The sequence below is a fragment of the Meleagris gallopavo genome, chromosome 10 (genome assembly GCF_000146605.3).
Source record: "Meleagris gallopavo isolate NT-WF06-2002-E0010 breed Aviagen turkey brand Nicholas breeding stock chromosome 10, Turkey_5.1, whole genome shotgun sequence".
Taxonomy (NCBI): domain Eukaryota; kingdom Metazoa; phylum Chordata; class Aves; order Galliformes; family Phasianidae; genus Meleagris; species Meleagris gallopavo.
In genome coordinates this window covers 8,778,992-8,793,051 of record NC_015020.2, presented here as the reverse complement: position 1 = coordinate 8,793,051, position 14,060 = coordinate 8,778,992, and the positions used below count along the sequence as shown (strand labels likewise).

The 14,060-nt window shown below is 40.8% G+C and overlaps 1 protein-coding gene across 1 annotated transcript in view; it reads right to left on the bottom strand.

Annotated features, from left to right (window-relative positions):
* Positions 1–14,060, bottom strand: part of LOC100542177 (crumbs cell polarity complex component 1) — a 111,062-nt gene that overhangs the window by 15,346 nt on the left and 81,656 nt on the right. Inside the window, exon 10 of the mRNA XM_031554960.1 lies at positions 10,114–10,279. Within this exon, the coding sequence (XP_031410820.1) occupies positions 10,114–10,279 (166 nt within the window). The remainder of the gene's footprint in view (positions 1–10,113; positions 10,280–14,060) is intronic.

The window sequence follows — 14,060 nt, the reverse complement described above, 5'->3', positions numbered from 1 at the left end:
CTGGGAGGCAGGGATGAAGATTGGGGATACAGCAGGTCCACTGTCAGACATTTTCACAGGTCACTGGGCAGCAAGAATGCTTGCGGAGGTCTTCAAGAACAGAAAGTGCCCGTGTGAATGTCATTAGGCATTTCCTCAGACAAAGTGCAATATCTGAAGGATCTTATATGGCTAGCAGACTGTAATGATTCATTTGGTCTAATTCTGCTACATGCGTAGACTTACGACCTCTTCCTTCTTTCCATTGCTTGTTGGATCACTACGTCAGCCTGATGAAAAGACTTCTATCCAGATTCCTCAAAGGTGTTTAGAGCCAATCCTTTCTTATGTTTAATCCTATTCAAGACTTCCCCCTAAACACATCTGTTTCTTCACTATCATGGACAAAGGCAGAAGGTCTGGGATGTCTACTTTTTCTTTGGGAAATTCAGTGTTCTTTAGAAACAGCCAATTGAATACAGAAATAGCAATTTATTTTAGGCATCTTACTCTTCTTGCACTTGTCCACGTGCTCCAGAGTGCGTAGAAGTTAGACTAAATTGAATCAGACATTTAAGACATACTTAAGAGAGAACAGTACAGATAGTTACATCAAGCAGAGGGTGTTTTTACACAGACTGAGGCACACAAAATGTTCAATACCATTAGTAGTGAATAAAGAAATACAAATGTCAGCAGTGTTTAATTGAGAGAAGGGATGTGTTTAGCTGGAAAGTCTGAAATGGTATTTCTTGCAAAATGTGGGCCAGGTACTTTCTTTTTGCAGTTGCATTGTAGAGGCACCTATTTTCTTTCAGCTCTCATGGGATATACTGTTCCAAATAACTACACAGGTAGTGAGCAAACAGTTTTGGGATTATTGTTCCCACCAACACATTTCTTATATTTTCCAATATTTTAGGATAGAAACAACATGGAGCTTTAATTTCAACTTCATTTTAATTACTGTTTTGTAGGTTGTACTGTTTTGTAGGGACAGAGCCTACAGGAGCCACATGCATCTTCCCACTCAATATCTCTGATGTAATCTCAGATACATTGATGTCATTCTCTGGCTTGGTGCATCATTTCTCTGCACCACAGCTACCCAAGGAAGGCAAAGGGCTGCTGGAGAAGAACATCTACAGTTTGCACTGCTGTACATTATATCAGACATCTCCAGTGTTTTTGCCCTTCTTGAAATTATGGGAGTCAGCTGACTCTAAGGGAACTGTGAGCCCCATGGCCTATAGACTTGTCCATTGCAATTGAATTGCATCTCACGTGGACCATATTCAACACTATGCATGTAATCCTCAGCTCTTCTATACTTCTTTATCCCATCAAGAGAATTACATGCATAGTTCTGCAGACTTGCTGCTGATAACAGGCCCTGCTCTCTTTTCTTCTGCATTGTGGGCACTTGACTATGTTCAGTTCAGGTTCATGTATGGCCAGCCATAGCAAAAGCACTGCTACAGTTGTCCCTACAAATTGTGACAAAGCTTAGCAAAATATATTTTAGGGTACTGCTGCATACAGATGTCTTCTCAAGGGCAGACTTTTATAATGGGACTTCTGGATTCCGTGCTGTGATTAGTTCATCAGTGGAGGTTACTTAACTTGCAGTTATTGGATCCTTACAGGCTGATGGCTGTCTAGCTTTCTCCATCCTTGCCTTGACTCTCTGTCAAATTGTTGTTTTCAAAGTTTTCACGTCACAATCAAATTCTGGGGCTTCCATGTGGAAGGAAGAGCTAATGAAGTGCTCTGTACTATCCCTGCTAGGACTGTCAACAAGGGAGAATGGGAAGCTGTCAAGGACAGTGTGAGCAATATACACTGCCTTTCATCTACTCCTATAGCTCCCTGGGCAGCCTGGATGTGAATCAGAGCTGCTCTGAGCTTAACTACTTTAGAGAGCAGTTTTGGCATTCCCACAACAGAGAAAACACAGCAATACCTCTGAGAAATGAAGTAAGGGGAATTTCAAGCCATCCTGTCACTAGCCAAGTCCTTAGGCTGGGCTATGCCAGTTAGTGTGCTTCCCACAGTCTTGCTCTCAATCACTGTGATTGAGAACACTTTAAAGGAACGCATCCTGTTTTCTGACTTCCTGAGTAATGCAATTGAAGATGCTTTGTCTGTCTCTGTTACTCCAGGAAAGGTTAAGGGAATAGGATCCTAGTATTCTGAGCCTTGGGCAGCCAAGCAAGAGCAGTGGAAAAAAAAACAAGGACTTCTCCCATAAGCATCCATCCAGGCCACAATTATTCCAGTACAGCATTTCCCAACAAAGGCTGTACCAGGCAAGAGCCCTGCCTGGGCACTGCCTCTGAGCCTTGTCTGCTGGAGCAGGGATGTCACACACAGCGGGTTAGCATCCCATGCCCCTTTTCTACCCACAGAAATATTTAGCCCTAGAAATATTTTGCTTTCTGTCCCCGTTGATGAGATTTCAGGCTCCCTAACCCTGAAGTTGCAGCAGCCACCGTTGCAGACTTGCTTTGTTGATGCCTGGAGAGGACAGTGTGCTGCCTCGGCCCCCAGGAGCCCCGTGGAGCTGCAGTGGCAGCTGCGTGGTGCGTCACCGCCTGCCAGGCTGCCCGCAGAGCACCTTGTCACTTGGCATCTTTGTCAAAGGGCTGGGGCGGTTTCTGCTGACCCATTTTATGGGTGAACAAAATATAATCAATATGAAGTAAACAGAAGAGTCTCGTTGGGAAAAGGTTTATCTGAGTGTTTTGCTGTTTGCTGGACTTTGACTTTCACGTATTATCACACCGTAAATGGCTGAAAAACAACAGGAAAGTACAGTGGGAACTAATTGGTGAAACATGCTGGTCTCTAACACCAACAGATTAATCTGTAATATCAATCTAGAAAATAATATCCATACCTTGTCTGTTTGCTGCCTACCCTCTGTGACTCCAGATGAGTCAATTACATTTAAAGGCTTTCTGTAGAAAGCAATGTTAATATCAGAGCCTTTCTTTCTCTTCTGAACACCACAAAGAGTAAAAGGAATAATTAGGGTTGCTTGGAGATTGAGGCAACCAAAATCTTTTTTTTTTTTTTTGTAATACTGAGATGTGAATTATAAAGAAAACAAAAAGAAATATTCTTGAGAGGTCCCTGGCCACAACCTCCTGTAGTAGGATGAAAGGCACTTAGACTGCTGTTTCTCAGTTGTATTATTGGATGGAATATGCTGTGTATCCAGGGTCTAGGAGAACAGACTAATGTGTATTGCTTGGTAGCTGATATATTTGTTTGGTTTTTTTCCAAACTTCAGTTTTAAAAAAAATGAGTTTATTGTCTAAAAATCAAGCTTTTCTCAAATGAAACATTATAGTGAAGAATTCCAGAATGATTATTTATTATTGCATGTCAGGAAATGTTATTTGAGTTTCCTAGGAGTATTCCTGCAGTAGGTTCTGATCTTGAATCATGTATTCAATATATAAGGAATAAGGAGCTGGCTGCAAAATTAAGGTTCAGAGGCAGTCAGTTTTCTATTCCTCTATAGGCTTTTTGCCACAGAAATTGTTCTATTGGTAATCTATTTATTAGTCTTTCCTTGCATTGTATTGTGAATTTATTCAGTATCCTTAAACTGCAAGTAAAAGGATAAATCATTTGATTCAAAAATCTGGAAGTCACAGTGTATGGTTTCTAGCACCGAGGCTATCTACCCCCATAGAAATGAGTGCCTTTGATATTTGAAGTGCCAGTTTAAATACCAGAAAATTAAGAGTAGATGCTTGCTATCTCAAAGGCTGGGAGTGAAATATTTCCTTACTGAAATTTCAGCAGTGATGTTGTAGACCGTGCACCGAGCAAGGCTGGCGCAGGGCTGCCCCTGCTTGGATCAGCACTAATCCTCTGTGCAGTGCCATCTGCTCACCCTGCCCAGGAGCTGTGCCCAGCTGGGCCTGGCCATGGCATGGCTTGCATGTCCTGGGGCTCTAGTGCATTGGGTTCCTGTAGACACCCGAGTTGGTGCTGACTGCCCCGTCTGTGTCACATCAGCTTTAATCAGCAGTCTGAACAATCTCTGGCAGATATTTATCTAATCTATTCATCAAAAAGCTCTGATATGGAGATTTGATTATCCTGCAATTGGAGAAGTTCGCTGCAATCTCGCCACTGCTTGTGGAATCTATGGCTGCAGAGCGCCTGCCCTTCGGAAGGTCGTGGCAGCAGCCGATGGATGTTGATTGCTATTCTCTTTGGTGTAGGAAACACTGTAATCACACCCTCTGCCAGGCTTCTCTTGCTATGACCCTTTCTTATAGGTGACATCTTTCTAAATGTCTCCCTACTTCTGCTGTCCCTCTTCAGCATTTCCCTAATTGCTTTTCTTTCTTACAAAGCTGGATGTAGTCAGTACTGAAGGGTGCACTGATTGCTCACCCTGTCTTGCATGTCATTTTCCTGTTACCACGTAGTGGTAATATATTTGCCTTTTCATACAGCTTTTCAGTAGGAAAGTATTTGATGTGGCCACAAAGACTGTTCAAACAATTCAGTTTTGCAGTACCTTAAAGAAATACTGTCACTACAGATGCGGAAAAGTTCCAAAATCTAACAGAAGTTAATGACTGCAGATTCCTGTCTCTCAGTTCCGTAACTGAGGCAAGGTAATAGGCAGGAAAGAAGCAATCCATCTATACCAGAAACATGCACTTTAATCCCAAAATTAACTAATAAAGCTAATAAATTTTAGAAAATCAAATGCCTTAAGACTGATGTTGGCTCACTCTTGCTCCAAGTGAGATAAGAGATGCCAGCAGAGCCATGCTGTTTAAGCTCTCTGAGGGCAGCTGTGCTCTGGCCACGGCTAAAACCTGCCCCAGTGCAGAACTGGAAGAGTCTGACTGACTTCTCAGTCTGCAGCACAGATCTGTCCTCATGTGTCTATGGTAGCTTTGGGTCTAGAGACCCCTACACCTCTTAAGGACAGCTTTTTTTCCTTCTTTTTTTAAGGAAACAATAAAACAACACCTGGGCCATCTGTAGAATGAATTACAGAACAGCTTGGGTTGGAAGGGACTTCAAAGATCACCTAGTTACAAACCCCTAGCTGAGGGGTTGTTGACAGCCATCAAATCAGGCTGCCCAGAGCCTCATCCAACCTGGCCTTGGTACCTCCAGGGATGGGTCAACCACAGCAGCATGTGCCAGGGCCTCACCACCCTCTCTGTGAAAAACTTACCCAACATCTAATCTGAATCTCCATCCTTATTGAACTTTCCAAATTATAAAACAAAAAAGAAAAAACAAAACAAACAAACAACAACAACAACAAAACTGGGAACCAAATGTCACCAAATCCCCATGCCAGTGCTCCTGTGGCTTACTAGCTGTAGCTGTAAGATTGGCTGGGCGGACCTTTTGAACAGTTTATGTGCATATTAAAACATTGCTTATGTCTTCTGTTCATATGGCGCTTGAAGTGCCTGGCACGTTTCTCCTGTAAAGTGATGCTATATCAGTGTTTCAAGATCAGCTGTGGAGTCTGTGCAGCTAGCTGAGCACAAGTGCCACACACCCTTTTGCCCAAGCTCTTTTCTTTCCCATCAATGTCTTCCCTAGTAGATCGGTCACAGGCAGCTCAACTTGGAAGCTGCTCTATAGTTGAAATGGCAGATCTAGCCTTAAGGATGCTTGTAAGAACTGGAATTAAAAGGCTCAAAAGTGAGCGTGGTTGGGATGTTTTTAATGTCATGTTTATGCAAGTGGAACAAGGTTGAAGAAGTTACTTCCTTGTTTAAAAATGATAGGGCATTAATCTCATTTAGGATGCTAGCAGGCCTCTAAATAAGATTTCATTTTTTTATACAATATGGGAACAATGTACAGCAGCTAAAACAGAGGGAAAGCTGTAGTGCTCCTGGTGCTCAGACATTAGAGGCTGTGGCCCTGGTGCAAAACTCCTCAGTGCAATAATGAGGACCTGCAGAAGTACAGCATCTGCTATGAATGCATTGACTGCATCTTAACAATACTCCATTGGAAAGCTACTTGCATCACTGATCGTGCAGGAGGGACTAGGGGTATGAGCAAAACCACAAATCTCTCTATATGAAAAGTTTTATTCCTAACATGGTAATTAAGCATCAATTGGAAGTTTAGTGAGTAATGGAAATAATTGCAGGAAACCAAAAGGTCTTGTCCATGGGGAAAAATTGCATAGTGCCAGCATCTCAGAGGAGCAGAAAAGTACTGCAGAGAAAGCTTGGATGTTTTGTTCACATTAATCTCAGATGAAATTCCATTCCTAATTTATTAACATTTTGGGGAAAAATTATGAACATGTATTGAAGGCTTACATCCAGTACAACAGTACTCAGAACCATGGGAACAAGGCACAAATGAATTTATAGGGCTGTAGCACCATTCTCACGCTAAGGGAATGGGAAAGTACTTCACAATGGCCATTTTAGACATCACCTGAAAGTAAAGTCTTTCCAGGCATTGCGCTAATCAATGTACCAACTAAAGTAAGAGATGCTTGAGAACCTTAACTTCCAGGAAGTTGGGTTCTCCTCTATAAGATCCTTTAAACAACCTTATTAGAGATAAGTCAGCATTGTGGTGTTCTCTAGGACTTGACCACTGCTTCCTTCCTTAAATACAGAAGTTGACCATTACTTCCTTCTTTCATAAATCTGATTTATTGATTGTCAAAAGTGGATACAAATAGCAGCTGAAAAAAAGAGGCAAAATTAAATCAATTCTCTGATGCATCAGGCAGCAGGAATTGTATCTGGTGTAAATTCACTTCCAAGAAACTAACAAGATAAACTTTAAGGTGGCCAGAACCCATTTTCTTTAACACCCCAGCAAATGGGAATCTTACAGTGATACCTTAGAAAGTGGGTTGATATTTAGGATGTAATTCTGCATCACAATTAAATGTCAAATGTTTTAATACATGTATAGTTAAAACAGGAGGAGGAATTACTGCTTTCAGACACCATTGGGTTTATGTCTAACATTTCATTTGAAACACTAGCACAGTTATGATTGTCACACTGTTCTTAAGAGACAAGCAGGCCAGTGTCTCTCTCTAATAAAGGTTTTGCAACAAGGCAGTTTACTGCTCACATCTTTTAATCAGCTGTGTTCACTTATCTGTTGGGGGTACCTGGGACAAGTCAGTATGATAAAAACCTACATCCAGATGTGAATTCAGTCTTGGGTTTTACTATACATACTTCAAAGCTCTTCTATAATAAAACAAGAACAAGTAACACCTGAAACTTTCTTCTTAATGTATTTCTTAGGACATAGTACTTTCCCTTTTTGATAACGTCACTTGGAGGAATGGGTTTGGAACCAGATGACTTTAGTTCCATCCCTGCAAAATTCTGTTTTGTCAAGCACAAGTATTTCTGAGAACTCATATTTGTTGCACCTGACAGCATCATGCTGGGGCTCTGGGAGACTAAATGAGCGGCCTTTCTAAAAGCATTTTAGATAATTAGAATTAAAGAAAAAAAACTGTATTGTTTGTTGGAAGACTGATTTCCAGGTTGAAATCCTGTCACTATACAGTTTGATGTTGTGTCACATAAATGTAAGATATTTTTACACAACTTGTGGTTTCAAAAGGAACCATGTGTGACTGGGCTGTTATATAATGCCTTCAGCTTTATAGGAGCATTATTTGCAACCAGAAGTCTCTAATAAAAGCTTATAGTCTATTTAATGCTTAATATTGTACAGAAATTAAAGAATATTTTCTCATAATATATACCTGGGTACACATGAACTATTCCACAAATAAGAGAGAACATAATTTGATAAGATTGGACAATTTGTTTGAATTTCTTTAGTTCAACCTATTATATTTTTGCTATATTACTTAGAATATTTTGGTTTAATGTAAGAGCTTTCCTGCAAAATGCTTTAATTTCATTGCAACTGTTATGGAATGACCGATCACCCTGTAGTATTCTATCTGCATGGGACACTTCATTTCTGTGTACCATTTTTCATTTCAGGAGTGTGGATGAGAAGGAAGAAATGTTATAAACCTATAAAAAAATGTTTTAGATTGTCTTGCCTTCTAAATGCTATTTATTTCCCGATTCATTTAAAATAGATAATGATGAGAGACTTTAAGATGGACCTGTGATTAGAATACTTCAGGGAAAAACTAGTCCAGTCAACTGACTTGCAAAAAAAAAAAAAATCTAAAAAATAACAGTTTATATGATGCTTATACACATCATAAAAACATCTCTGTTCTGCTTCACATCTTTCTCAGCCTTTCTCAGCTTTTCAAATAATATTTTCTAAATAAGTAAGTAATAACAATCAATTCTTCTGCATAGACATCTTTGGCCTGTTCCCAATTAAATTTTTGTTAGCAGAAACTCAGCACTTTCAAGTGACATACAGACTCTTGAGAGAGAATACCCATCAAGGTGATTACGTGCACTGCACAGATACAGATGCTCCTGAGCTTGATTCTAGCTGCTGCTGTAGCTGCCCTGTGCTGGTATATCAAGTTGTATCACATCAGTTTGTAACAGGCACGAGTGTACCTAGGGAAAAGTGAGTCCTCAAGAGTGAAAAGCCTGTAGCTGGAGACTGGCCATATGGCCATATACCAGAGAAAAAACTCATGCCACCTCTGAAATGTCACCCAGCCAGCTCCTGTGTTAAGGAAAAGGTGTAATACAACATATCATTACTTTCTTTCCTTTGACATCCTGTGTTAAGCAAAGCTCAACCAATGCCAAGACCTGTAATTACCATTTTTTGTTTACTGGTTCCTGGGGGGCTTTTTTCTTGTTTACATCCTAGCAATGTTTTCTTTATGTGTGATGTTTTCAATGCGACCTTTTCAATTTTATAAACATCTAATTTGTTACCTTCTTTCCCATGGCATTTATTTTGTTCAAAATTCCATGCCTCGTGTATAAATGAAATTTAATTATTACCATTCCTGATACTTCTTTGTAATTAGGCAGCAGAATTTGTTTCAGACTTTCCAGTTGTTCATCTTACAGTAGACTGATTTTTAAAATTGCTATTTATTAGTGTGGGATCTATTCTCTCTTTCCCAGAAAATATCCTCTTGTGAGATAACTCAGAACATTTTGGCTTTAGTATATCTCTAAAGAAAAGTGCAAGAATAAAGCCATTTTTCTGTGACATCTCATATGTCATTTTTACTACATTTTAAAGTAGGTATTTTTTCAGTGCCTGTTGATCTAACTGCATCTGTTTGCTTTTCATCCTCTAATTTAGCTCAGGCTGTAAACTGTCCAAGTAACAATTTGAGTGATGCAGCAACAGAAGGTGACCCAGATTACACAACACTGTACACTAATGCCAAGTCTTCTTGTTTAATGGCAGCTGCTCAAAGCTTTGTCTTATTGCAATTCACATTCAGCATACACAAATCAAACAGCCTCCTCAGACAGACACGCATCCCGCCTGTCTTCATTTTAAGCATGTTTAAGAGCATGTTTAAACATACACCAGCTGAGGCCACTTAGCCTCCTTGATTTAGCCAAGATCTCTCAGCCCTCTGAGAAAATTGCCAAGGAAACCCACTGCCATTCCCAGCACTTTGCATGCTTCTCTTTTTGTGGAAGTTTGCCACAAATGTTTTCTCTATTAAAAGTAGTTGAGTTTTCATACTCTCTCAAATATATTAGCTGTTTAACAAGTGATTCCTTTGGAGTTTTAATCAAAAAGTCAACATCTATATCATAAAGTAATGCGTACTACTAAAATACATAACTTGTACAGATTTAGTAAAATATTATGTATTTAAAACAGCTAAGTTCAAGTATACTGGATGAATGGTATCAAAATGCAGACTTCATAGTTAGAATTTTATCAGAACATTTTACTGCTATGCTTTCAATATGTGAAACAAAATTAAAAAAAATGCCTTCATTCTTCTTTTAGGACAAAATATTAGTATGAAGATCAGGAAAGCCAATGCACAGCGAATTTATGCAACTTAGTTTCCTAGAACCAAATCTTTTTGGCATCTCCATCAAATGTTTAAAGCCTTCTGACAACAGAAGCTTCCTGCTGGAAGCACACGTCTTCCAGTCTACCCAGAGGACACGTCAGAACAATAAGAAAAAGAACCAATCTTACTTTTTAAGTGGAGGAGCAGCAAAAAACTGAGGTAGAAGACGAATAGAGAGTTAATTCTTGAATGAGCCATGTTCATCCTGATAGGACATCCTCTGACAAGTTGTCTCTTCTCCAAAAGGCTGGTGCTGATCCTCACAGCTTTCTCCTTATCTCCAGCACTAAGGTGCTACCAGCAGCACCGAGCCCACCACAGCCCATCGTTGCCCGTGGCCCTCAGCAGCCCGCTCCCAGCAGACTTTGATTTGGAAGGCAGTTGTTCTTGTTAAGGTTTTACTTCAGCAGGTCCGAGTGATTTTTCAAACCTGGTGCAGATTTGTGTGCGAGCCGGACTGGAGTCTTGCCCGGCTGTCAGCAGCAGGAGCGTCACAGTCTGTGCGGTGTGTGGCTGGCAGGGCAGGCAGCGCTCTGTGCTTGGAAAGATAAAGAGCCTCCCGCATCATCTTCTGCTAAAGCTCCATTACATCGCGTTCCTTCTGATTCAGAGTATAAACCCTTCGTGTCTTTTCACATAAAGTCTGCTAACAAACACTTTGTGTTTTCTGCATTTTTTTTTTCTGTATCATACCTCATTAGTAGATGAAGTAAAAAGATGAAACACTCCCACTTTCAGTCTTTTTGTAGTCATTTATTACTTGATTCTCTTCCAGAATCTTAGTTAGTTGATTTGTGTGTTGGGGGGAAGGGTGGGGTCGTTGTGATTTTCTTGTTTATTTTGTCTTTTAAACCGCTTTTAGTTTGTTTAGGGGTTTTGTTGAGGTTTTCTTGTTTATTTCGTCTTTTAAGCTGGCTTTAGCTACTTCTGTTTTTTTTTTTGTTTTTGTTGTTGTTGTTGTTGTTGTTTTTTAATGAAATAGTATAAAAACTAGGAGCTGCTATCAGGACCTGCTCTCTCATTGTAATTTTGAAGTAGGAAGGCCTTTCATTTGCAAAGTCAGGGAAAGACGGAGTTAGATGGATAAGAGAAGGGGATGGTGCCAGGGGCCAGACCACTTCTTTCTGGCCACAGTCAGCCCACTGATGCAGCAGAAGCCTCCCCTCAGGCTGCTATTCCTTCCTTGCTGTACTGCACAGGCACAGGCGATGCCCTTTCTGCCCAAAGGTGCCTCCGTGTCTGATGCTCATCAGCTGACCTGCAGCTTTGTTCACAGAATGCAAAATATCGTGTAAATGTGTGTGCTGATGTTTAAGTTCGGTAATCTGAGCTGCCTTTAGGATAGCCAAAAGAGGATGCCAAAAGAGCTGCTTTTTCATCCCGTTTGAAAATTCGCTCTGCCTTTCTCAATGCCTATTTCAAAATTTTCTTCTTTCTCATGAGCGATTCATATCCCAACGTTTAATGATGAGCAGACTAAATTAACTTACCACTGCTCCAGTTCCTAGAAGTTGCTGAAAGAGAAGGGTTTGAATTTCTGTGGTGTTGGTACTTTGTGAACATCATTTGCATGCAGTGAAATGTAACATCGAATGTATTTTCGATACTTTCTCAATGTCTCTTATTTTGATGAGATTCTGCAGTTAAATAAGTTGTAGGCTATGCCACTTTCTCAGAGAAAAGGTCTTGTGTTGAACATTCTATTTTACCTAAGTACTGCCCTTTCTGTTCTGATTGCTCCTTTGCAATAATTACAGTGCAGTGTGGTATCAGATGATACTCACCAGTGTCATGTCCTCTAAAATATTTTACTGCGTCTCTGGCAGGCAAACTTCATCATCTCACATCTTTTGTTGCCTGATACAAGCGCAATTTTCAACTTTCAGATGACAGCAGCACTAATTAATGGCGTGTCTTTTGCCTGTCACTGCTAGATGGTGACATTGTTTACTCGTCCAATTTAAAGTGCAATTTTTATGAATGTGATTCTGTGCCAAATACAATTACAGGTGATTTTCTTGAGTAATTAATCTTTTCTAGTCTGCAAAATGCTACAGTATTTTTAATTTAAACTCTAAAGTGAACAGAACTAGTGAAGCTAAACATTCCATATAAAATGTAAAATTCCCTTGAAAGTAGGTGATGCAAATTTATAAACCATTGGTAGCTGATTAACCTGAACTTTTTTTTAGTAGGTGCTTTTTGGTCATTGGCAATGAAAACACAGGTAAATAATCAGAAGCAGATGGATGATTTCATGGAAGAGTGAAAAAATGGTATAGATAATGTTGCCTAGAGAGACACTGTGGATATGCAAAACTTGGTGACACAAGGTCCTTCCTGGGCAAGCTGTTTGAGCTGAGCCTACTTTGAGCAAGTGGATGGACCAGAGATCTCTGGAGGTCCCTTCCTACCCATATCATCCTGTAATTTTCTCAGTACAGCATTAGATTTTCTGCACAAGCTCCAGCCTGTTTTAGATCAGTTCCCAGTTTTGTATTCCTAATGCAGAAAATCTTCTGCTTTATAATATGCTCTTGCCGTTGTTTTTTTTGTTTGTTTTACTAGAGTCTTTGGTTTTCTTGCTAGTATTCAGTCGCGCTCCTTGTTTTCATCTTCTGTTAAGTACTTGCCAGATTTCATCAAGTTATGTGCTACTGTTCACCGTTGGTAGAATTTCACTTTCTGACAAACCTATGAAACATGAGGCATGAAATCATCTCACAACTCAGTTGTGATGTCCCTTGGGTCTTCACACCACTAGCAGACTTCTCAGCCTACACTGATTCTCTCATTCAAGCTGTCCTGTTGAATTCAGATAAACATATGGAAGATGCATTGAGGCTCGTATGAGAAAAATGAGTGGAATTTGATCTGTAGAACTGTAGTTTTGTCTAAGGTACGTTGTGACAGATTTATTTTAAAGCACACATTTTTAAGAGAAAAGCAATGGAATTATATTTATCTCCAGGTAAATGCAGGTGCCCCCTGTATGAATTTAAGAGCATGTATAGATACTACAGATACAGATACAGATATAGATACTACAGATACAGATATAGATCCCTGCAGGGCCTGCAGGGATGCAATGAGGAAGGCTAAAGCCCGTCTGGAATTGAATCTGGCTAAAGTGATAAAGGATAATAAAAAAGGCTTCTTCAAGTATGTTAACAGCAAAAGGAAAACTAGAGAGAATGTGGGCCCCTTACTAAGTGAGGGGGGGGTTCTGGTAACGGGGGGATGCTGAGAAGGCAGAGATACTGAATGCCTTCTTTACTTCTGTCTTCAGTGAAAAGGCTATCCCTCAGGTTTCCCACACCCTGGAGGTTAGTGAGAGGGTCTGGGGAATGGGAGACTTCCCTTTAGTCAGGAAAGAGGACGTGCGTGAGCGCCTAGGCAGTACTAAGGTCCACAAGTCCATGGGACCTGATGGGGTGCATCCACGTGTGCTGAGGGAGCTGGCGGAGGTCATTGCCGAACCGCTCTCCATCATTTTTGAGAGGTCTTGGATAATAGAGGAGGTCCCTGAAGACTGGAGGATAGCCAATGTCATTCCGGTCTTCAAAAAGGGCAAGAAGGAAGATCTGGGTAATTACAGGCCTGTCAGCCTCACCTCCGTCCCTGGAAAGGTGATGGAACAGCTTGTGCTGGATACCATCTCCAGACAACTGGGAGAAAAGGAGGTTATCAGGAGTAGTCAGCATGAGTTCACCGAGGGGAGGTCGTGCTCGACCAACCTGGTGGCCTTCTATGATGCTGTCACATGCTGGGTGGATGGGGGAAGAGCGGTAGATGTAGTCTACCTTGATTTTAGAAAGGCGTTTGATACTGTCTCCCATGACATCCTTATAACAAAGGTGAGGAAGTGTGGGATAGACGAGTGGACAGTGAGGTGGGTTGAGAACTGGCTGACTGGCAGAGTGCAGAGGGTCGTCATTGGTGGTGCAGAGTCTGGCTGGAGACCTGTAACCAGTGGTGTCCCCCAGGGGTCTGTGCTGGGTCCAGTCTTGTTCAACATCTTCATCAATGACCTTGATGAGTGGATAGTGGCCACCCTCAGCAAGTTTGCTGATGA